This window comes from Ascaphus truei, chromosome 3, assembly GCF_040206685.1.
Source record: "Ascaphus truei isolate aAscTru1 chromosome 3, aAscTru1.hap1, whole genome shotgun sequence".
Classification (NCBI taxonomy): Eukaryota; Metazoa; Chordata; class Amphibia; order Anura; family Ascaphidae; genus Ascaphus; species Ascaphus truei.
The window spans coordinates 313,740,486-313,766,458 of record NC_134485.1 but is presented as its reverse complement, the minus strand read 5'-3'; the positions used below and the strand labels follow the sequence as shown (position 1 = coordinate 313,766,458).

The window sequence follows — 25,973 nt, the reverse complement described above, 5'->3', positions numbered from 1 at the left end:
GTGTGTGTGTGTGTGTGTGTATGTATGTGTGTGGGGGGTGGACGGCACCACGATCGGAGCCCGCCCCCCTCCCTCCCACTCCCGCCCCCCCTCCCACTCCCGCCCCTCTCCGGTCCCAGCTCCCTACAGACGGCATATCGCGGTCTGTGTCTGTCAGCGCCCCGCCTGTCTGCAGTGCGGGTGCGCTGACTGAGGGAGCGGGGCCTTAGCCTAAATCTGCCTTCTCTTGGCATCATCATAGCTACTGAAATCGTTATAGTAAACTAACACAGACAGTGGGTATTTAAATAGAGATTCAGAGCTTATAACCAAGGTTTTTTTCATTAGGTGTTGCATAACAGGGAATTTATAGAATCTGCATAGCTATGGGAATTTCGGGAAGACGGAATGCAGCACGGTTATGGAATATTTATTCATATGTTATACTCTATCTTTATATTTTTTACTGTGTTAAAAAGCTCTTTTTCATTAGGACTGTGGACTAAACTCAAAACATTGGGCGTAGTGTGAACAAAATTTGGTGAATGGCATCTAAGTAACCATCTGCCATGGTTACTGAAGCTTCATCATGGATTTATGCAAGCACTGAAAATATATCAATAGCTTGCAGCCCTTATCCCTTCCTCTGCATACATTTAATGCACAGAGACGAGCCTAACGTGCATATCACAATTCTAATGGAATGTCATCAGTTTATCTTCTCTTTCATAAGTGAATTTAGATCATTTGACATTTAGAATGTGCCATGAAAAGGAGTGTTGATGGGTAATGCAGAATTGTAATTCCTCTGAGGTTTACAAAGAGGGGGCTTTACTCTTCTTGGTTTAATTAGTATTTATGCTTGAAAACAGCAGTTTGTTTTCATTCCCATTCCATAGCAAAAATAAATGTATGCATTGTACAATGAGTAATAATATAGTGTGCGTGTGCAGGAAAACAAATTAAATAATGTATGTTTGTATTGTATATATTGTAGGGTGTGGGGAAAAACAAGATAGTTGACAGATTTCTCCATCTGTTAAACAGACCACGCGAGTATTTACAGCTACACAGGTAAGCACGGGCATGCGTTTCGATTTTTATATTTTATGCAAAAGGCCATTGATACTTACTTTATCAGCTGTGTGTATAAATCAGATTTATACGTGAAGTACAAGCATCACCAATATTTATGCATATAGTATGAGTCATCAACCCAGTACCACCCTGTAGTGTGTAAATAGCTGGGGACACTATTAAGTCCCTTTTAATTGTTAAGAAAAAGAAAACCGGCGCCTTACAAGTTCAGTAGGATATAGGAAGTCCAAAATGATATCATTAAAGTCCCCACGAAGTCCTCTGTAGCAAAAACGATGAAAGAATTGCTGTGCAGCTCCCACCGTGCATGAAGAGTTATGTGGAGAAAAAACAAACAAACAAAATTATGGTGCAGTATGTCAAACTAATATAACTGACATGAGAGCCCAAAACACTAAATGACAAGACAAAACAAGACAGACAAACTGAACAAACAATAGCAAGGCTAATAATGATAAAAAGCTAATTTATTAAAACAACATAAATGAAGGGTTCCAGAAGACTGGAAAATCGCCAGGTCCAGATATTGTAAAATTGGGACCCTAATCAAAAGATGTCAAATTGTAACAGGCAATGGAGATAAACGCTGTGCTGCTCGTCCACTGCAGTGGTAACCGAAGCGCCTTCCTGTGATTCCCCTGCCTCTGATGGATAGCCGCGTCACTATGGGGCGGGACCTCCAGGCGGATGTCACGTAACTGGAAGGCAGGACTTCCTGGAATTGTTGCATTTTTCTTACAATTTCTTTAGAACACAGCAACATTTTCTGCAGTGCAGTACAATAAGGTTGAAAGACAATAACAATAGTTACAACATTAACAAACACTGCTCCAAGTACTGTAACTCACAATCTTACAAAGAAGAGACAGTTTATCATTAATTCAATTTTCTGCACCCACATGTTTTTTTTGGTCCTCCAGTATACAGGCGGTCCTCGGTTTCCAACGGAATCCGTTCTGGAAGTAGCGTTGGATAGTGAAACCGTTGTAAAGTGAGTCCCATGTTAATCAGTGGCGGTGAGCGTGGGATAACGCATTCAGGCGTCGGATAACGAATTACGACGTCGAAAAATGGCCCATAGGGTTGCGTTGGATATGCCATTAGTTGTAAAGTGAAACCTTGGATAGCGAGGACTACCTGTATTAGTTTGTAACTTCTTGATAATCATTATTTGGCGTATATGTTGGGATTCCTTAGGAAAACATATGATGTTCTCCTCCGTGTACATTGCTGACTGACCCCTCTGACGTCAGGTCAAATAGGCTTTTGACCACATGTGCATTTATTTGCATGAAAATAATGCAATTACAACAAGTGGGAAGAGGAAGATAACAAGGGAAATGGAGAAAAAAAAAATCCATTTAACCTTTACAGTGCCCTAATTGTCATGGGAGACCAGGTTATTTACACCTTTTTACCGGAATCATTCATTGAGCAAAACAAGGTAGAAAAATAAATTGTAATGTATTCAGCATAAATTCACTTACACACAATGATACACAAAATACAGACAATAAGACGCACTTACTTTGGGACTGGTGTTGAAAACTAGACTTTCCTAGGTGCAGGGAACCCTATCGGAGACTTTTACCCTGCCCGGGACTTAGCCTGGAATCTCCTGGAACCCAAATCGCCATAAAGTTCCATACGCCACCGCTACGTTCTCCTCTGAGAACTTGGTCACTACTGACCACGAGTTAGTCCAAATCTCCTGGAACTCAAATCGGCATAAAATCCCAGCCGCGTCCGCTACAATCGTTTCAGAGAACTTGGCCCCAAAAAGCTGGACTTAGACTCTGGCGGGCAGGTTTTTCAGGCTTGAAATCGAAGCCGGTTGCTCTGCTATTTGCACAGAAGCAACTTTGAAGAGCCTGCCCATGCTCTTACTACCGGAGTCTGCAAATCTGATTTACTCATCGAGTCTTATAGTATTCTCTGCTTCATTCACAAAACTGAGCAGCCAATCAACGGGTGGGAACTTTCCCAAGCAACCAATCAGAGCCAAGCCGGCTAGAAAAGCCGGGTCAGCTGGAAATCCAAACTAGCCAAGAGACATGCGCAATCCTGCCACCTCTCTCCCTGGCTATCTCAATGCCACCCGCTGGACAGGCTCCACCAGGTCTGGCAGAACAAGTTGCATCCCGGAGGACTGCCATTGATCTCCGGACCTGGTACTCCGCCTTTCCCTGCTGACCAAATGCTATTCACACCTCTGGACATCCTCTGAGTGCTTTGAACTCCGATGTCCAGCAGACTTACCGGCGCCTATGGGTTAGCTTGGGCAGCCTGTTTGGACATTGGTTCCGAATGTAAAAAGCATATTACATTATTAAAGTATATTTTACTACACATCTTAGTCTTGGGGAACAGGCGACAGAAAAGGAAAAATGTTGTCATTTTATTTCTATCTACCTTATTCCCCACACACTTTCCTTTTTACTCAGTCTGGACTCTAAATCCTCCCTCAACCTCATATACAGTTGGGGCACCCACAAAACTCTATTTTGGTTGTGAGTCACCTTGGCGCTAGCTGGGGTACCCCCTTAACCTAGGGATTCCCTCAGCCATATGAATACATGTTTATCCCTGTGCCTCATTTTCCTTTCTGGGCTGTGCTGAAGCAGGGTACCCTAGTGGTGAGTTGCGCTTGCGTTTTCAAGGGGAGATATTTCTGGGACAATGTGCCAACATGTATCCGTGAATCAGGCATGATTCCTGGTACTTTTATATGGGAACCGACAACTCTGGATCCCAACCTCATAGGCACATTCTGTCAATGGCTCCTCCATAAAACCCACCTTGAAACTCATACCCTAGCAATCCCTGCTTGATTGCATGCCCGGAAAGGGAAAAACACAAAAAATACTTTTAATACATTCAATACATTGGAATGGTACAATGTTACTGGGCCCAAGAGCTAACTCTCTGGGACCCTTATACACGGATCAGGGGCAACCAAAACGGGCTTGACCTTTATTAGAGAGACTGGTTACCCCCTACCATCACAATGGGTTCTTTATCTGTACTAAAAAAGTATTACATTGGCAAAATATATTGTATTCTGCTTTTTGTGTTATTTGTCATTGCACATTTCGCACAGTTTTGCAGAGCTATGACGTGTCTTGATTGTTGTAAAGATCATAGAAAGGTGTTCTAGGTCATTCAACTTGATTACATTTCCAGTATGTTTTTATGTACGAAACTGTACCTGGCAATTACATGGAACTTCTGTGCTGGAAATTATGAAATACAACAGTCTTGTTGAACTCTACAGCTCATTTTTCTTTGCCATCATTGGCCCTCTGCTGTGAATTGTGTATTTTTAAGTCATTCAGAGACTTCATTTCTTAGTAACGTCATAGATTTGACATATAAAAATTGTGTTGGCTTAGTTAAATCTCCTGGCTTCAGTGTTTAAGCAGCCTGCTGTGAATTGTGCAGGAAAGAAACCTACGGGACTAAGTACTTATCGTACTGAGCTCGCAATAATCTGTTTATTCAATGCAGGCTGCTATATCTTTTAAAGAAGCAGCATTAACTTTAAAGCTGCAAACAAAGCAATATCCTATGTGTGTGTGTTTTTTTTTTAATATATATAAATCAGTTTTGTACTATGAGAAAATACTTGTAGCATTTTTTTAAAACAACTTTGAATTACATTTTTAATGTATTATGTAACAAGCATTTTTTGTTTCTATATCAACCATTTCCAAAGTCACTTCCTCTTCTGAATCAGGCTCTGGCACAACCTTTTTTGAGCCCTACCCTAACTCTAGCAGTGCACCAATTGTATCTAGTGACTGCCTGGTCACATGATCTTCCACACAGAACTTTGCATCTTTGGTGCTCTTCGGTTGCACTGACAGGCGTTTAGTGAACCCTTGAGCTGAATCTTCGCTGATTGGTCACAGGAAAATGGATTGATTGGCAACTTAGCTAATTACTTATCATTGTATGGATTGTATTGATGCATATATTAAAGGGCGGGGGGGGGGCAGCAGCTTGGACTGCTGCTTTAAAGAGTGCACAAGTCTTTTACAGTGTAAAACTGGACAAGAAGTCTCAAATGCTATTAAAAGATGACATGAACTATGAATAACGATTTCATTAGTCCACCTGAGCACCACCAATAACAGCTGCAATTCACCAGCACCAATACAGCGGCCAGACCCATTTATTTGTAATGAGCGGTCTCTTTATTACAAACTTGTCCTAAGAAGTCCGATATAGCTAGAATTGCAGTGGTCACTATCTTCTCAGCATTATCACATTGTGGTAAAGGTTCGGTTAATAGATATTTTCATTTATTAGCCACGGATCAAAGAATTAGAAAATATACATGCCATAAACCTATTTTTGCCCTTAAACGCAATCCAAGCCTATGGGACCTACTGGTACACACAGACCCCATCGACAAATATGCCTATTTTTTCCCAAACAGACTCTTGCTCCATTCAAGAAAGGCTGCTTTAAATGCCACTGGTGTACTACGTGCAGATACAGACTTATTGAAGGCACGTCTTTTAAGCATCTTCACGCTGGTAAAAATATAAAGATCAATTCGTTCCTGACGTGTCACTTGACTGCAGTTGTTTACATGATACAGTGCCAGTGCAGTCTTATATACATTGACAAGACTGATCGCACTTTTCGTAAATGGATGAATGACCATCGTTCTAGCATTCGACTGGCCTTTAGGAAGGGTGAAACTACTGCCAACTCTACTATAATCTTTGGTGTCTAATATTCCAAGATGTGTTATACTGCCTGGAAGTTTCATCAGAGAATGTCTTTCTATTGTTGGATTATCAATTATGATCCACGCGCGTTGGATTTTGTTAATTTTACGCTTATACTGGTTCTGTATTTATGACGTTCTTATACATGAATCTATGGGCTATTTAATATATGAGCTTTTTGATACAGCAACAATGTGCATTAATATGTGCTCCACTATGCTACTGTCTGTAGCTATTATGGCACGAGACTTAAGGCACTGTTTCATTTGTATCATCGGGCATGTGTATTTGACCTGTCTATAAGGATGTTTCTGTGTCTATTCACGTTCATACCCTTTTATTGGCTCATAAGCAATTTTTGTGTACCATAGTGCCTAGGGGTTATATCATCATCATCATCATCATCATCATCAGTCAAAGTCCATCTATATGTGACTCTGCTGTTGGTACTGTCCATGCTTTACATCGCGTGACTTAAGGCAGCGGTGTGCAAACTGGGGGGCGCGAGACTGCCGACGGGGGGGCGCGGGGTTTACAGAGGCCCCGCGCGCTTCCCGAAGGCACTTAAATTAAGTGCCGGGGGAGCTGCAGGGCCTCTGTAAACCTAACTTACCGTGGCTCCGGCGGCTTCCTCCCTGCGTCGCCATGGCAACGCGACATCAAAACGACGCTGCGAGGTCATGTGACGTCACGTTGCTATGGCAACGTGACGTCATTACGCCGGAGCGCGGATAAGTTGGGGTTGAGGTGGCGCAGGAGTGAGGGGACAGCCGGCAGGGAGGCGCAGGGAAAAAAGTTTGCGCCCCCCTGACTTAAGGCACCTTGTTACTTCTTTTCCCATTTGAATATTTGATTGAGTTTCAGCTACCTTTTGGACTGGTGTGAGTCTGTATAAGATGCATAAAGTACATTTTTATATAGTATATATATTTGTTGATTTATCTATATTAGTATTTATACCTTATGCCGTTATGTGTAGACTTTATGACCCTTTTTGCTGCATTTTGCAGCATAGGTCTCATTGGAGGTTTTTGGCGCCGTTTTGCATATGCTGCGCCCATAGAGGGTATATAAGACATGCACTGTCACTTACACTTTATCTTGACAAATGTTCACAAGCGGACCGAAACGTTGATGCTTCTGCAATAAATTTTATAAGCTTTGGAAGATCAGTGGATCTTTTTCTATTTTTGATCGTCTGGTATAAAGACATTGGACACTAAATTAACCTAAATTAACCAAACTACACCTTATACAATGATGAACTGAATGAGAATGAAGTACATAACGCTGGTATTGCTACCCAAAATGTTTTGTTTGTTGGCAATCTTTTTCTAAGAATGAATTGGTAAAAGACCAATGTATTTTTTTAGAAAAGAGAGGTTTATCTCGATCTTTTAAAATCAAATGAAGGGCTAATTGGCACTTTATCTTCCTGCGAGCTGCACTCACTGCAAATTATATTTATTCTCGAGATGTTAATTTTATCTCCTTCAAGATCATTACAAAATCCAATTACCTCTATAACTAAGATTGAAAATATCCATTTGCGTTTTAATGGATTTTTTTTAAATGATTCTTAATTAAGATTCAGTTGAAAGCAATAGTGTCACTTACACTGCATGGATTGCTTTATGGGCTTTTTAAAACATAAGTTTCCTTACCATAAACTCAACATTTGCATAGGCCAGTAATGGAAATTGGCTTGTTTCTATTTTCATAACCATCAAGTAATTGGTATTGGGTGTGAGTATCTACAGTACAGATCATTGTAACTATGGGAAATCACAACCCGATAATCACTTAAGCCAGCAAATGCTGTGGTTGGGAATCTAGAATGTGGGAACAGAGGTGAATATATTCAGCAATGTTTTATATATGCTCTTCTCTTTTAATGATAGTTTCATAATGAGGCATCATTTTAAATGTAGTATGATGGTTTGCATAACCAAGCAAAAAATAAATAAATTGCACAATACAGCTGAACCCCGTTATAACGCGGTGCTCGGGGTCTACATAATGAGCTCTCTCCTCAGTTCTTTCCTCTCTCCCTGCTTCATCAGGCTAACTTCACATGCGTGGTGCACATCGCCAAGGATTTTTAATTTTTTTTATAACATTCAATGCTTTATTGCAATTTATTTACTGCCTTTCAGTACTGTGCAGTAGAAGTTAAGTTTGATAATAGAATCAATGAGCTGCAGAGAGGAGAGAGGAGAGAGCTCCAGATGCCGGGTAAGTCCTCGCGCGGCAGCCATTTCGCTAAAAAAAAAAAAAGAAACTTGGAGATGTTTTTAAATCGGGAGCCATGCTCAGACCGTGTTATATGCGGATCTGCGTTGTAGCGGGCGGATCTGCGTTGTAGCGGATCGCGCTACAGTATAACGGGGTTGAGCTGCACATACTATTTTTGTAGGGTGCTTGTTTGATACTTTCCCACAGGAAACCCCACTACAACAATTACAAATGTACCTTGAGCAATATTTTCATTTTCAATTTTTCTGTAACGTAAACCTACGGGCAAATTGTAAAATAAAGGATTACAGCTATGTTGTGTGTTGTTTTCTTGATGGTGCTGAATTTTAATGGCCTACCAAAAGACCTCATCATTGGTTTACCTGCAGTGCATTGCGGGAGGCTGTGACAGCTGATGAGTCGCTGCTTCTCATATGAAGTATAAATGTTAGGCTCTCTGACATTTTAAGATGTTGTACAAATACAATACTCTACTACAGGTTGTTGCAGATCCCTGTGACCTATTCATAACTTGCCACTTGACTTCTCTCTTTCTTTCACTGCTTTGTTTTACCATTATCTCAATTATGTAACTGGTCTATTAAGCAACAACTCATCTGTACTGACAATGTGGGTCCTGGAACTAATATGTTGTCAGATATGGTTATCAGTTCCAGCCGATTTTAAATGCATCCCATTATATATTAATAATACAATGAAAAAAAAACGGATTTTTTTTTATGTTAATAATTTCTCATTTAAGAACAAATAAAAGATTACCGTCTTTCCTCCATAGAAAATGTAAAAAAATACAAATAAAAAAAAACCATGATTTAAACGTATTTGTTATTTTCCCGAGTCTCCCCATATTATGTTCTTCCCAGAAAATGTAGATGTAAGAGCAGGGCCGCCGACAGGGGGGGGAGAGTCGGGACAAGTTGCTGGGGGCCTGACCGTCTGCCATTGGAAGTTGGGTCCGCCCAAGTGGTTCTTATCTGCCATCACATTCCATGTTTCTATCATTCATATTCTAGATAAATCAATAAAATAATGTTGCTGGAAAAAAAACAAAAATAAGTAAGGGAAGATAGCGTTAAAGAGTTATATGATAAAATATGAATATTCTTTGCTGGTTAGTGAGTAGAAGGGAAAGGTGCATCCGGAGCAACAGCAAACAGCCCAATGACGTCACAGTCCAAAATTGAACATCAAAGCTTTATTGGAGACACACAGTGGACACAGCAGGCTGTAGCACAGCCTCCTCCTCTACGCGTTTCACGCACACAGGCGCTTCGCCTTGGAGTAAGGAGGGTGCCTGCAAGCCCCATATTTAAAGCACAAACCCCACGAACAGGAGGTTAATTAAAATCATAACAGCTGTGAGCATCAAGTGGGGAACTAATCTATTAAGCTAGCTGCATGGTGACACATGGCAACATTATTAATATAATTCTCATTGAATCATAATATATTAAAGCACATATCAAACAGTCTCTAAATGATGCCCATTGTATACAAACAAGATAAAATTGAAAAAATAAAAACACATGTTGTAAATAGATGCTGCAAAGTGGATCTATATGAACATGATCTGTCATTATGTACTATAAATTGTGTTGTACTATTAGACTATGATCAAAATGTATCACTAAACCCAAATAGAAACAGAAAAGTGTGAACTAAAAGAAAGGAAAAAAGAGGGATGAATCAGAAAGGGGGGGGGAGGGGGAGGGGGAAGGGGGGGAAAGGGGATGGGAAAGAGGGAAAGAAAGGGAGAAGAAAAAGAAAGAAAGAAAAGATTGAAAAGAAAGAAAAAGAAAGGGGGCAAAAAGAGCAGAAGTAATTGTTACAGAGTAAATAACATCACATTTGTAAAAAAACGATGTTTACATGAACTTTGAAAAATGCAGTCATAAAAAACATCTCAGATCCCAATCAACATTCAGTCCATTGGGCTGTAACGTATTAAGGGTGAAGATCCAGTGTGCTTCTCTTTGGTGAAGGATTTTTAACCTATCACCACCCCTTGGGGCTAAGGCAACTTGTTCTATTGCCACACACTGGAATGACCCGGTACAACCGAATGGACATGAATTGAGATGTCTGGACACAGGATGTAACATGTCATGACTACGGATCAATCTAAGATGCTCTAGGATCCTAACCTTAAGCATACGACTGGTTAAGCCGACGTATTGTTTCGTTCACCGGCAAGTCAAAAGATAAATCACATAGTCAGAACGACATGAGATGAAAGAATAAATCTTAAATCTACGTGTCCCATCAGAATTGGAAAAATGAGTGGCTTGCAACATGTTTGGACAGACTTTGCATCTCCCACACTTATATGAACCCACAAGTTTGGGAAAGAATGTCCTAGTGTGCTGAATTGGTTTGAGCACACTAGGTGACAGTTTATTGCCCAAAGTAGGAGCCTTGCGGAAGACAATGCGTGGACCTGTACTCACAATTTTAGATAAAAGGGGGTCTAATGTCAAGGTACCCCAATGTTTTTTGATGATACACTTGATAGCAGGGGCTTGGTCACTATATCCTGTGATAAAGAAAGGAACATCTGAATTATCAGCTTGTCTAACCTGACAGTCTCAGCAGATGATGTGTAACTATCATATCCCTCACTCTAACTAGTGGGATCCACATGTGGCCCACATCTGTGTTATCTCTTGCTTAACACCTGTGCTACAACGGACAAGGACCAAACACTAGTGACGTCTGTTGCGCGACCAATACATAGGTGTTTGGTCCTTGTCCGTTGTAGCACAGGTTTTAAGCAAGAGATAACAAAGATGTGGGCCACATGTGGATCCCACTAGCTAGAGTGGGGGATATGATAGTTACACATCACCTGCTGAGACTGTCAGTGCACGCCAGTGAACGTGGTTCTGCATATACTGCCCACAATATGGCTCTGTAAGTAGATCCCCTATGATATTCTATTGAAGGGATTAACTGACATACAGTATAAGGAGTACTACCCTAAAATTATTGGGATATTACTGACACTGATACTGGTTACAGTCCATCAGACTGTGTTAGGATAAATTACATCCTTTACTGTTCACTATTTTTGTGACTTCCATGTGTGGTGATACACCTACCATATATGATATCACACATAATAGCTGTGAACAAACTGCTACACTAAGCAGGATCTCCCTCTATTTTTCTCTAGCCCATAGCCCTATAGGGGTTTGTCTTTGCAACATTATTACACTGTGCCAATGCTAGGGTACAATTCTACACTTTGCATTTATTGCAATATTCACCCAGTTTATTTGACTTTATAGGGTTAATATACCTATGCCAATTGGACAATAGAGAAGCCTTTCCATTTGGCTTCTCATTGCGCTGTGTTTAGGTTTTAATGAATTTATGTGTTTACCTATTTGGAATAAAGATTTATTATTTTGATTAGTAGAGTAGAGTGCATCATTTAGGGATTCTCTTTCTCTGATATAAATATATAACAAAAGTACAACAAAGACGTATCTCCTTTGAATATTTAAGCGCAAGAAGAACCTTTAATACTGTATATTGTTTTCAAACGTGTTTCAGACCCTTCCAAAATGAAGGTTAATTTTAGACTCTTGTCTTCCATCACAAGCCCTTAAGCAGCTTGTCACAATTCTCTTTATAATGCAGTGGTTTTCACCCTGTGATCCGTGGAAACCTGGGGCCCAGGGAGAAGTTACCAGAGGCTCCACAGTTCCTAAAATGCCGTAAGCCACAGTTACCAGGCATATAAAAACATTTATTAGTACACCCATATTAGGCTTTTCATATTTACAGTACTCTCCCTTGCTGAAAGTCATCCAAAAGCTGTCATGTTGTTATTTCTTTAACAGGTTGTAAGTGCAGGGAGCCAAGTCTGTATTCCTAACTTCATAAATTGAATGTCAAATATAAATACAGATGGACAGAAATCTCTTTGGTATTAAAACCTAAAATGCTGTGTACTATCATTCCCCATCTGTTCATTGAACCCTGTGCCAAGAAATGGATTGGAAACATGAAACACTCAATATTTGTGCTGTATTTTGTCTCAATGGAGAATGCATTGTACACATGGAACATTAGATATTGCATTTGTTTTTTTTTTCTATACCGTTCTTCTAAAATGTGATATTGTTATCTTTTCTGGGCATTTCACAATGAATCGGCTGCTTCCCCAATATGTCGAAGTCGGCCCTCTGCAGTTAGTATTTATTATTTTTACCTATAGTGAGTTGGTCTTTTACTGTTCTGTGTTTATTTGCGTATAAATGATCAGTGAGTTGATAGGTCTGATTTATTAGGGATTCTTTAAGAAAAAGGGAATACACGTTATCGTTTCTGTTTACTTTCCGTGCTGCAAGGCTTTGTATTCCAAATTGCCACATGGCTAAAGCTGCAGGTGTAATCCCTTAGGCCGAGTCCACGGTCCCTGCTGGCGTGCTGAGGCGCGCTGAGGCGCAGGGAAAGCGGGTGCTTTCCCTGGCCTTGCGGTTGCTTACCGCAAGCGCTCTCAGCAGCCGTCAGGGGGCGGTCCGGGGGCGGTCGCGTCACTGGCCGGGGGCGGGCCAGTGACGTCACGGAGCTGGTTCGCCCTCATTGGGCGAACCGCTCACGTGACCGGCCTGTCTCGCCGGCAAGCGGGGGAATTTTAAATTCCCCCAAGACCTGCGCTTCCGCAAGCGCGCGTAAGCGCAGGTGAGCCCCTACTAAAGCCGCTCTAATTGCGGCTGTAGGGGCTCAGTGCTGAGCGGGAGCGCGCCTCAGCGCGCTTCCGCCAGCAAGCAAGTAACATGGCCGAGGCCTATATTATACAGCTGTTCAAATGTATGTACTTACACTCCTCCTGGTTGATAACTTCAAGGGAGGTTTAATCTCTCTAGGTGGCCAGTCTGGATTATACAGTTTTCAACATGTTTCTCCAAACCCAAGTAAATGGAGATCAGCATCCACTGACACTGAAAATCTGCCCATGTTTCCCACTGTACATACTTTAAAATCGTACCTCACTCTAAAATTGTGTTTCCTAATTACAAAAGGGCACAGAAAACTCAATTTATTTAGCAACTTGAATCTTCTCATGAGTAATTGGGATATGGGTACTTCATTCTTCTCATGAGTAATTGATGCATCAGTTTTGCACTCTAGTCTTAGAATGGTGTCACATGTTGTCACTGCTGAAAATGTTATCTTAGGCTGCGGACATAGTGTGCGTGTCACAAACAAATTCATGTAAGTACACCTGTCCGGCTATGCTGCGCGCTATGCGACACGTGCGGCAGGATTTGGAGGAGACAAAAAGATTTGATTTTTCACGCAACGGCCACGTCACGTCACCGGTCTGGTGACGTCATGGCTACGCTTCTCCGTCGCGCGCGTGAACGGAGTCCACAGATCGCTGAGGCGATAGGCTCGCGTGCCTACTAGCACTCTGCTGCCAGCGAACTATGGCCGCAGCCTAAGGCCTTGGTTACACCAAGTGCTGCAAGGCGGCAGGGCTATTCTGTGACGTCACCTAGTACTGCCGCCGAGCAGCATCTTGATTATACTGGGGAGGAAGAGCAGAGGAGGCGTGGTTGAGGCGTAGCCGTGAGCAGTTCGCCCTCATTGGCTGAACCGCTCACGTGACACGACCATCGCAGGGAAAAAACAAATTTTGAAGTCTCTTCTCGAGCCGTACGCATTGCAGTACGGCGCACTGCAACCGTCGCTTGTGGTATAATCACTTGCATTGGATGCAAGCTACCTTGTTTTGGCGCCGCTACATGTGTATAGCTGCGCATGTTTTTGTGTATAATCATGGCCTAAGTCACCTCTCCATATAGTATGCTGGAAAATAGTCAAAGACCAATCCTGGGGCTCAAGACTACTCCAACGGTGAGACAAATTTACAAAGTAGATCACAAAGTAGTCTCAATAATATTCCACATTTGTATATACTTTTCTTCCAGGTGAGCGCAGAATTTTCACAGCATATGAAAAATAGAATAAAGACAAAATAGTGCGACCAATGCGACAAGTATAAAAATCTAAGTGTATCTAATGTCAATCCACTCACAAATTTCTTCTTAGACAAGGAGCATGCTAGAGACCCAATCTCTCTCTAACTGGAGCCCTGGTTGGTTTGGATATGAATGTGACCTCCCTCACAGCCACGGAACTCTTGCATCAATATGTAGTATAATCCTCTTGTACCATTCAAGAACATGCAAAGAAAGAAGCTCCATTGTGTGGTATATTTCCAAGATATATTGTAACACAACATATAAATGTTAATACACTCACATTTCAAACATGAGTCTCCAGCGCGCGTCTCTGATCCGAACCCCAACGTCACTTCCGATGATGGCTCGAGTCTGGGCGGATGTCCAAAGATGCACGGGTCCTGTTCGCCAGCACTTCCCGTTCAGTAGTCAGCCTGGACCGGACAGATTCAACGCGTTTCGCTCGTGGCTTCTTCAGGAATCATATCCTGTCTATCACTCAACTGAATATTTATAGGCTAATAGCTCCCAACCATGATTGGCTCAGAATAACATCCAATCAAATGCCTAGATCAGCGGTGCGCAAACTGGGGGGGCTGGGGATGGAAAAATTTGCAGGGGTGGTGCGGGCTGTTACAGAGGCCCTGCGCTCTTCCCCCAGGGATTTAATTTAATGCTGGGGAAGGCGTGAGGCCTCTAAACTCACTTACCTACTGGCAGCCGGGTCTTCGGCTACGCCGCGGGGTCATGTGACGTCACGCGTCGCCATGGCAACGTGATGTGACCCGCAACGTCTTTGAAGCTGTGCCTTCGGGGGAGGGGGGCGCGAACGCTGCGGCTCCCATGAAGGGGGCTGCAGCTGAAAAAGGTTGCGCAGCGCTGGCCTAGATCATAAATAATTAATTTTCGTCCGTATAATACATGTTTAAATTATATGTCACTCAATACATAGCGACACTCCAAAAAAATACATCTAGGTATCAACAAAATATATATACATTTATTCAAACGGCGCAAATATATATATATATATATATATATATATATATATATATATATAGCCAATAAGGAATATCACTTGAGAGCACATTCACATGTCTTAGGTAGGTCTGCAACTCTGCCTTTCAACCATTATCACCAAGCATACAGTGCTCCCACTGCACCAAGGGATTCTGGGAAATGACATGCAAATGAGCACACAATGTGTCACCTTTGAGTACAGTATTACCAAGCATCTTCAGCTTTTTCTAGAGAACAGACACTCAAAACATTACTTGAGTGTTCTAATAATTGTTGTTGTTGTTACTGACCTAATCTGCACGAATGTCTCCTAAACTCAGCAAAACTGACACTGGATTTTATTTAGCAACGGTGGGATCTTTACTGCACTTAATAAGCTCATTAAAGTGAATACGTTTCCTATGCAAAAAAGCTGGTGCTGCCTCCCTTTGCTGATTGTTACTGTATATTTGAGGCCAACAATGCAAAGAGCATGTCAAATAAATATGAAATACCGCAGTTAAGAAAACATTCTTTACCTGCTACTCCATAGGATTAGTGTGATGTCCTTGACTCTATCGCGCTAGCTCGCTCTATTACGAGGTTCAGCTGTACGTATTTTTCTTTTGTTTGTTTTTTAGTATATATACCTTTAGGAGGGTTTATTTCAAATCAGACCCGTTTGCATCAATGTCTGAATGTACTTTGCATCAACATTGCTCCATTTACATTGGTGAATGGTTTGGGGAGTGTGCTTCTTTAGCAGTTAGAAGAGGATATGTCCTGGTTTATTTTATGTCCTACATTTCTATTTTTTGTTATCGAATAATATCGAGTGCCGTGTCAAACTAAACATATTACCAATTCATTTCATTGTAACTATTTGGCTTTTAGTTAATTTTCCCTTAATTGATCCTGTAAATGGATAAGGCCTTTATATTACATTTACCATCTTTTGTTACATTCAAACTGTTAATTCAACATATTTATGATATACAGTACTGTTTGTTTATGTAAACCATGCCGTGTACTTCAAGTGCATTGTTACTGTTAATTACAAGTTCTCCCAGGCTTGATTGTTAAAGAAATATGTTTTTGTGCTGCTGGTGAGATAAAGGAAGGAAACATTTGTTATCATATTATTTTTTCATATACAGGGATACAACTGTACAGAGCCTCACTTTACAGCCATCGGTGAAGGAGGGTGTTATAGTATATGAAGACTCACCACTGGTACGTATTAAATATTTACTGTAGTATAAAACAAAATGAAAGGACAATTGTGGGGGAGACTTGAACTGTACCCTCCCTTAGGTGTTTGTGGTTTTTTTTTTCATTCTTATTCTTGTGTGTCTGCTGTGAGCGGGACGGAGAGAAGTGTGTGATGTATGAATGCTATTACAGTTGTTCTTGTACTGTCCATTTTAATAGACCTCTTTTAAAATGAATTAGGAAGCCTTGTCATTGTTGTCAACATCTATTTTTGTTTCTAGGTAAAAGCTGTTAAGAAAGGGCATATCCTGATTATAGATGAGGCAGACAAAGCACCCACAAATGTCACCTGCATTTTAAAGACCTTAGTAGAGAGTGGAGAAATGATACTTTCAGACGGAAGGCGACTCGTGGCCAGTAAGTGAATAAAGACTAAAACTGTTACTTCATTGTATTTTGAAGCAATGGTACCCAATACCAAGCAAGTGTGGCACAGGTGAGATGCCTCTTATCATAGTGTCATACTACATATGGATTTAATTCTTGGTAAAGCCTGTATGGAAACCTCTGTTAAAAATAAATAACTAATGCTATGTAGATTAAAAAAATATATATAGCAACACAGTACTATAAAACTGGTTTATGTTTCTTGGTCTCTTTTATTGTTTTGTTTTTAGGAAACATACATCTCTGTTGCTGGATTAGTTGTATTAAAAAAGGAAAACAAAAATACTAATCTTGATGGCTGAATCATTCCAGTTGCCTTCGTAAACCTGTTTTGTTAAAATGTTCAGATATAAGTCAGATATTTGTTCCAGATAAGATGGGCCGAGATGACAATGATATAACCTGCTTTAAGATGTATTATAAAGCAGCAGTCCGCCATGCTCGTTGTTTTGCTTTTGTGGGAGGGGATTTTTTGTAATTGTTGTGTGGAGTAAAGGGGGGGGAGTAATGGGCGAAGGTTGGGAATGGGCCCCTATCCATGGTGGCCCTGACTTCGGTTCTCAAGTCATAAGTAGTGGACACAATATGGCTGTTGGGATCAGCCTTGATCTCGCAACCAATAGACATCTGCAAGGTCATTACAACTTTCTATGAGTGATCCCCTGGCCATGTCTGTAGTTTTTCGTGTCGCACACAACTGTTTTTTTTTTTTTGTGGCAATAAAAACTCAATTAACTCAGTAATCAGGGGGTACGCAGAGGGTTGGGGACTGCAGATCAGCTCTGGGGGTCCCTCCTCTTACCCCCCTTGATCCAAGTACAATTATAAAAATATACTTACAAAAATGGGGGGTGCTGCTTGAAGACATCATCCTGCCAAACAACCAACGTTGTTTTTACGCACTCACAGTTTGATTTGGAAATGTGTATTTCATTTGTAAATGTTCCCAGTGAAAGCAAATGGCATCCTTTTCCTAATTGTAATTATTTACCAGTAGCACTGTTTAAACCACTGCAATAGCAACCTCTTTTGTAGACAGTTTGTGACAAAGACATTTCACACTGCCACCAGATGTAAATACCTATGAGGAACTGATGCCAGTCATTCAAAGGAAAGGGTTTAACCATAATACAGTACACACAACAACGTTACAGCAACCTGGCACAATCATCCAAATGTACAATCTTGTCAGTTATATGGCGGTGAAACTTGGTCATCAAGAGCCACCAACAAGACAATGAACTTCACTATAATTATAAGATCTTAACGACTTCTAGTAGGGGGTCTGACCAAATTGCCCATCAATCCCAGTATCCTGTCTTCTACAGTGGCAAGTAGTGGAAGCTTTTGGGAAAGAGCAGTAGGCGCATCACCATTTTCCTGCCTCCAGATGTGTCCCTTCTGCTGGTAGCAAGTTACAGATTAGGTATTATTATGTATAAAATATTTTACCAGGAAAAAATATGACGAGTCACTTAGTTTTCAAGTATGTCCTGATTATCTCTCCCTGAGCAAGTCTAGTCCGCTTTTAAAGCTATGAGTGCTATTTGCTGTCACAATCTCCAGTGGTAGCGCGTTCCAGAGGTGGTATGTGCGTGTGAGAAAGTGCTTCCTTTTATTTGTTGCATATATGCTCAGTAATAATTGTACTGTGTGCCACCTGTTTCTTGAATTACGGGAGTTTGTGAAACAATTAGATTGTAAGCTCTTTGGGCAGGGATCCCTTTTCCTATAGCTTTGTCCGGAGTGCTTATTCCCATTGTGTTATAATATTATGTCACGTGTATTGTAAAGCCCGATATACCTGTATGGCACTATATAAATAAAGATATACATACAAACATACATACAATCATTATTTAGATACACTACCTTGCTTAGATATTTTATGTTCTGTAAACCTTGCTTATTTGTGGCCCACAACATTATCATTATTATTATTTTTATTATTATTAATCATTTACAGTCATGAGCCAAATATTTTAAAGTAACATCTCAACTGTGATATCTTCAATTAATTGAACAAATCAGAGAGGAACATATATTACAACTAATAGGACTTTTTTGCATCAAAATGACTGGAGAAATGTTGACTTTGCGCATCATATATCTTCAATTAAATGAATCCAAAACATCCTATATACACCTGTGCAGTTGCAAAGATTTGAATTTGTTGATGATATATGTTTTAGAACGTTGCACAGCCAGCATAACCCGAAATATATGGTTTCTCAGATCTTTCCCGTTCAGATGGAAGAGAAAATGTGATAGCTATTCATCCAGATTTCAGGATGATTGTCTTGGCAAATAGACCTGGATTTCCTTTCCTGGGAAATGACTTTTTTGGTGCATTAGGTAAGTGATGAGCCTGACAAGAGACGCAATCAAACATCGCTTATTTTGTCCTCTAAAAAACCAGAAAGCTTGGCTCCATCATCTGTAATATTTCCACACATTCACTTTTCTTCATGGCATGCGTAGTTTCTATAAATAGTTTGCCAAGAAAGGAAACAATAAATAGTTGTATAAGAATAATACCTTTCTTGGCCAAGTGATATTTTTAGATGCAAGATTTCGCAAGCAGTCAGGCATCTTACTTATTAACAAGTTGTCTTGCTCTTCTTGCTTGTATTACACTCTGCTGGGCATGTGTGAATTCAAAACGATTCAACTTTTTCAAAGGGAAAGAAGCCTCTGCAAAATATTAAATAGCTGGTTAGTGCATATATACAGAAAGTTCAATATGGTTTAGTAAATAAACATTCTTGAAAATTAGAATTTTACTATATTTTTCCCATAAAGATATTTCGAGAATTAAATAAATGCTCGTCCTTCATCAATGACTTTCAAAGTACGTGTGTAAGAATAACAACCTAAAAAACGTGTTTTGGTACGTTCACTTGAACATTAAGGTCCTTGAGCATTGAGTAAGATGTAGCTCCCTCCTTCACCTTCAATATTTCAAACCACAAGACTTGTTCCTTCTGTGATTTTTTTTTACTTTGGAAACATGTAGTTGGGAATCGCTCAAAAACCAATAAGATTAAAACTGCCATGTGAACCCCAATAGGAGGAGAGGTGCTACCAGGTTGGTAACGTTACTGAATATTAATAGTCAGAAAAACGAATTAAAATGATCAAAGTACCCACCTTCTTACAGTAGTGCACTCTAGTAGGCAATATTGTTTGAAATAAAAACAACGTTGTATCAGACATTAAAACAAAGCTCTACTTGTAAGTAAATAAAAACAAAATCTTTAAAAGTTACAAGAACTGAAACACCCCTTTTACTGTAAGTACGAAAACCAGTTTAAGGTGGTGTTTGGGATGAGCTAATTTCAATCGGTAGTGAATGAGTGCAGCCCAATCCCTTATCAGAAAATAATTGATGTTTTGCTGGGTATATCCTTAATAAAGATGTGTGGCACTTCTGTATTTAGTTGCCACTGAATGTTGCAATACGTTTGCACATCTATGTCAGCACGAATAGAAATAAGTGGGGAAAAAAGCTGCAAAGTGGGCGGGGTGGGGGCAGGAATAGAAACACCCTCACAGCTGAAAGTAGCAATGAATCCCGAATCTTCTTTTAGATAATGTGTGGCTGAATTGTTAATCAAGCAGCCTATATGGAATAACGATCACACCCATAACAATGGTGCCCTCAGCGCATAAAACATGTAATGCTAGCAAATCCTAATATTATACTTGTATACTGTATTGGAAATAGATGAGAGGTTGCATAATCTATTAAAAAAAAAATTTGTTAAAATCACAGGAACTATTTTTTTCTCTTTTTTTTTTAAGAAACAATGTAGGCTGTTAATAATTATTTCTTACAACAGACGACAGAGAAGGCCAATGCTACATCCAACATGACAAAAATACACAGTAAAATACTTATATATTCTCTTGAAAAGGGGTAATTTCGTTAAACCCTTTGGCCAAAGCATTGTAAGCTTGCGTGCCACAACAAGGCATACATATGCCATGCTAAATAGCACTCCTTTTTGACACTTATATACATATATATATTTTGTGGGGGCTCAGGGGTTCCCAAAAAGAGCTTGCTGGGGTTTTGTGTTTTGTTAATAATTATTTCATCCCTGTTTGTGCTTTTCTACAAATATGTACCAAGAAGGTAAACCTGGGCGTTGTGACCGTCCCCCCAACACTATTGGTAGCAGATGTGCGGCTGGGCGAAACTCCACACCATCCAACGCCCCCCAACATCCACGCCCCAAAACCTTAATAGATCCAGCTGCAATTGATGTCACTATGTACCCCCATGTACCGCGCTGGGGAATATGTTGACGCTTTACAAATAAACAACAATAATAATAATCCTATATGCGATTTAGCGCCTTTACACTTTGAATGTCTTTTCTACCTTTTGCAGGCGATATTTTTAGCTGCCATGCAGTAGACAATCCATTGCCACAGTCTGAGCTTTCTATGCTTAGACAGTATGGACCTAATGTGCCTGATGCAGTGTTACAGAAATTAGTTGCTGCTTTTGGAGAATTAAGAAGCATGGCAGACCAGGGTGTTATCACATACCCGTACTCAACCCGAGAAGTGGTCAACATTGTCAAACATTTACAGGTAAGGTTTGCATTAAGAAAAATAATGTTTTGCTGTCGTGTTGGCATTTTTTAAAGAGAACCGCAGCATCTTTGTAACATTATTCTGAACAGTTTGTTTATGGGTAAATGCATAGTTACGAGGTTTGTAGTATTATAGCAACTGAAACATTAAAGATAGGTGATATTGAAATAAACTGCAATGTACATAGAGATATAAGGAAACCTTTATTCATAGCCAACACATGATAATTACCCCTTTAATCTGATTAAATCAATTTAGAAGAAAAGGGTTAAACAAACTAGATGATAAGACAAGGGAACTCCAAGAAGATACTGTAAAATGGTAATAGTTGTTTAATTTTCACATACAAGTAGACATTTCATGGTCTTAGGCAAAATTACCTTCATTTTTCAACATTTGCATCCGGCTTACACAAGTGTTTGTACTAGTATCTGCGGATGTTGTGACGAGGAGTGTAATTTGAGTCTAAAAGATTGTCCACCATGTGTTTAAATGTGTTCCTGTGTTTGTATCAGTTACATAGAAAGTTATATAATTTGAAGTGTGTGATACAAGGCCCCTGCAAATTTGTACTGTGCCTCACAAATACCCTATTCATAGATGAGAGCATTTGCTGTGATAAAATCTGTCTTCAGTATCTTTGCCTCCTCTTTATAGTTTAGCTTTCTGAGCAAAAGTCCTTTTACGGTCTCAAGTCAAAATCTCAGACATAAGAACACCTCAGTATTGGTCATGCCGTTGCAATACATTTAACTTTTTTTTCTTAATACAGTAAACCCTACACGAGTGCTGCGACTCCAATATTTCTGGCGTCTTTAGTCATCTTGTCCACTTTCCACTCATGAAAATATTGATAGTTGTTTAAACAGCCCTGTAGCTTTTGTGAATTAAGTCAAGATTAAGATGCATAGGCAACATAATTATGTTACTGTAAAAGCAAATCGTACAGTACAATTGATTAATCTTTTAAATAGCCTACAACTACAAAACAAAACTGGTGATAGATGGAGAAGGGACACCTTTAATCAGTGAATACGAATGTCTCGTGCTGATGTGGATTAATGTCACCCCCACTAATCTCGTTTGAGCAATCAATCGAAACTCAATGATTTTATGGCAGATTCTGCTTGGTTTTACGTTCCAGGACATCTCCAGTGATTATTCTTGTTAGCTTTCAATTTACAGGTGACTGAAGTAAAAGCATATGTTTCTGTTATGTATAAACTATACCATAATGTCGGTGTACAATTTTGGAATGATATATTCAGTACATTTTCTATGAAAATGTGACCCCATGCCAAAAGATTCTATAAATAGATGACCCTGGTTATCTTAGAAAAAAAAAACAGAAAAGAGCAAACATGGCATAAAACCTTATTCTAAAATAAAAGCACACATGCACTTACAGAATTAAAATGGTGGTCGCATGGTACAGTATATACCGGAAAGATGTTCCGTGTCTCACTTAGTCCCCCTTAGGAATCAAACTTCCATGATGGATCCACCTTCCTAGTCTGGCCAGAGCAAATGACCTGCCCAGTCAGTGCACTATTGCAGACGCCACACTGCAATGTACAAGTGATGTTCCGTCTGCTAGTTCAGGAGGGCATGATGCTCCAGTCCATGTGGTCGGGAAAACTGGAAGTGAGTTCCTGGAGGATCCTGAGTGTTATGCGTCAGTTCACCCTTTTAATGCTGATCCTAAATGTTTCGCCAGACAAAGTGGCTTTGTCTAGGGAATTTGGTTATCTATTGTTTTTAACTATTTAAAGGGGCAGTCCTGTCTAGCATGTAAAAAAAAATATTTTACAAATCTTAATATGCAATCGTCTTCCTTAGAAATATTAAATCGCACTGAAAGTAACAATGTTACTTATTTGCATCCTATTAAACAAAGAATGTGCTTCCCTTCTCTGAGGGTCCACTGAATTCAAGCATACCAGCTATGTATGTTTGTTGTGATGGATTCATAATTAGTATAGAAAAATTGGACAAAAAAAAAACTATTGTTCACAGCTAGGTTTAAGGGCTTACAGTCTAGTCAACAATATTAGATACAGTTTGTAAATCCCTCCAAAGCTTTTGTTTGCCATGGGAAATTTTCCAAAATTAATTAAAAAAAAGACTTATCACCCAGCTCCATTAAACATGTCACTGTCCTTAATGCACATTATGTTACATACTCTAAATGGGCTATCTACTCCCCATGCATTAAGCCTATTGATACACATTATGTGGTAGAGCTTCTACTGTTTAGTGGACGGCCCATGTTGTGTGGTGTTCTTTGCTCTGTCCCCCGATGTGACTTTTAAAATGAAGTACCCACAAATAAGAACAAATAATTATCTGAAGGGCTCTGAGAAAGCTCCTGATTTATTCTTGGGCAAAAAATAATTTCTCAAAAGGTCAACAGTTTTTCATGGAGACGTGAGCACACAAAAGCGATGGGCTAGAAAGAGACCTTTTTTTTTTAATGAAGGTTTTTCCACTTTATGTACATCAGAATTACAGTTGGAGAGTTCAGAGTAAGTGAGTACTGTATTAGGTGATACCTTTTTATTTGGACTAACAATTGATATTATAATACAAGCTTTCGAGAGTTCGCCTCTCTTCCTCAGCTCAGCAATACCGATTTACAGAGATTTCCAGGGGCTTAAGACAGATGTAAAAAAACAAGATAAGAATCTAAGGCAGATGATGAAAAGAGGGAATTGCAGATGGAATAGTAAAGAAACAGACAAGGCAATACATGGATGAAAGGGACAGTGAGAAATGTGGAGAGCATGTAGGACTAAATATCCATCGGCAATGTGAAGGGGAGAAGGGGTTAAATTGTAAAATAAAGGGGGCGCATGCGCGGTATTGATGAGCACGTTCGCATAGGAGGAGAGTTGCTTTTTTTCACACATCCCCCAAAAGGAAAGTGGGTTGTCGCAACCACAAACATGAGTATATATCTGCCACAGGACCTTAATCATGGGTGGCTTCAGAAACCACGCACACTATCATTGGTCTATTTGTACATAGCGGCAAAGATCCCCAAATGGACACATTTTCTCCTTTTTTTTATATCATCCATGGTAACTAGTAGTGTGTTGGGTAGGTTTGTCCGAGGAAGGGGATGTGTCCCCAAAATGTTACACACTGTACTGTAACTGCTCCAATAATAAATGAAATACATGCCCTTTTTGGCATTAATAGCACTGTCTCTCCATTTTTCAATTGTTTTGATAAGACTACTATTTATATTAACACATTTATGTTAATATATTATGTTAAAAACAAATTTGACTAATACAGGTTTTAAAAAAAGGCCTTTCTTAAAAATTAGACTAATCTATGTCATAATTAAGGAGTTGATTTGTATGACTCTTACGTGACTCAGTAGTGTTTCCTGCTTTTGCAATACATATAGATGACTGTAAATTACTAGTTGTATATATCCTGAGAAGTCTGGATTCATCATTGGTTGTGATTACTTCGAATGGACAAAAAAGTTCTTTATACTGTACATGTAATATTGCAGACCGCACTATCGAAACCACACGGCTATTTTTTTATTTATTTTTTCATCTTTTTCACACCATAATCTACATGTTTGACAAGTGTCAACATGTGCCGAAAAAACTAATTATCTTTTACCTTTTCCCTTCACCCAGAAATTTCCAAATGAAGGACTGGCAAACGTAGTCCGCAATGTGTTTGACTTTGATTCCTACAACCAAGAAATCCGTGAAATGTTGATCAATTCTTTACACAAGCACGGGATTCCCATTGGAGCCAAACCAATCAATGTCCATCTGGCTACGGAGTAAGAAAAACACGTTTCATAAACATTCTCAATGCGTTCATTGTTTATTTCTGTTAAATACGTTTTATACACCAATAGATACAGTACACGTGATGCTTACCGTTTAGTATATTTATTTTCTAATTGAGATCATTTTACATAAAAAGATGACGCATTTTCAGTCCTTACTGTGTAAAGTTTAGATTCTATTAACAATAAAGGGAAATAATTAATTCTCTCAGTATGTGTTTTTGTGTTTTTTGAAAATACAATAAAATTGATTGTACAGCATTATGATTTAAAGATGTAATATACAGTAACCTCCCCATATAACCTCTTTTTTTCTTTTTCTTGAGTGAGTATACTGTAGTTTTCTTAAACAAAAAACAAGAGGGTGGATGGACTTTGCTTTTTAGGATAATTTATGTTTAAAGTGGTAAAGACCGTGGAACACATTGATCTATAAGGAGTACATACTGTATTAGGAGTACATACTGTATTATGCTCAGAGTGCTGAGACTGATGGCTTAAACACATATTGTTCTCTCTTGGGCCACGGTCTACTTCAGAGGCCTCTCACAGGGTAGATACAGTAAGCCTGGGGTTTGATAAAGTAGACCATACTAAGGATATAAATATGTAAATAAAAATGCAAAAAGCTTGACAATTTTTTTTGAAAATCGAAGTTTAGTTTAAAAGGCAGCAATGGCGTGTACTAAAAGAAAGGATCTATTTTGTTCCGTCACACTGTCATTTAAACTGTTTATGATTGTCCTAATTACATCCAATGTCTTTCTGTGTCACCATCTGAAAAACGCAAAAACAACCAGTAATGTGTTGCTGGCCATTGTTTGAGGGGAAGCTAGAGGCAGC

At 39.6% G+C, this 25,973-nt stretch overlaps 1 protein-coding gene across 2 annotated transcripts in view; it reads left to right on the top strand.

Moving 5' to 3' along the window:
- Positions 1-25,973, top strand: part of VWA8 (von Willebrand factor A domain containing 8) — a 348,614-nt gene that overhangs the window by 114,353 nt on the left and 208,288 nt on the right. For both annotated transcript variants that reach the window (XM_075591071.1, XM_075591073.1), the window contains exons 21-26: positions 977-1,053; positions 16,204-16,279; positions 16,540-16,675; positions 18,941-19,060; positions 21,102-21,307; positions 24,970-25,121. In XM_075591071.1, coding sequence (XP_075447186.1) covers positions 977-1,053; positions 16,204-16,279; positions 16,540-16,675; positions 18,941-19,060; positions 21,102-21,307; positions 24,970-25,121 — 767 coding nt within the window. The remainder of the gene's footprint in view (positions 1-976; positions 1,054-16,203; positions 16,280-16,539; positions 16,676-18,940; positions 19,061-21,101; positions 21,308-24,969; positions 25,122-25,973) is intronic.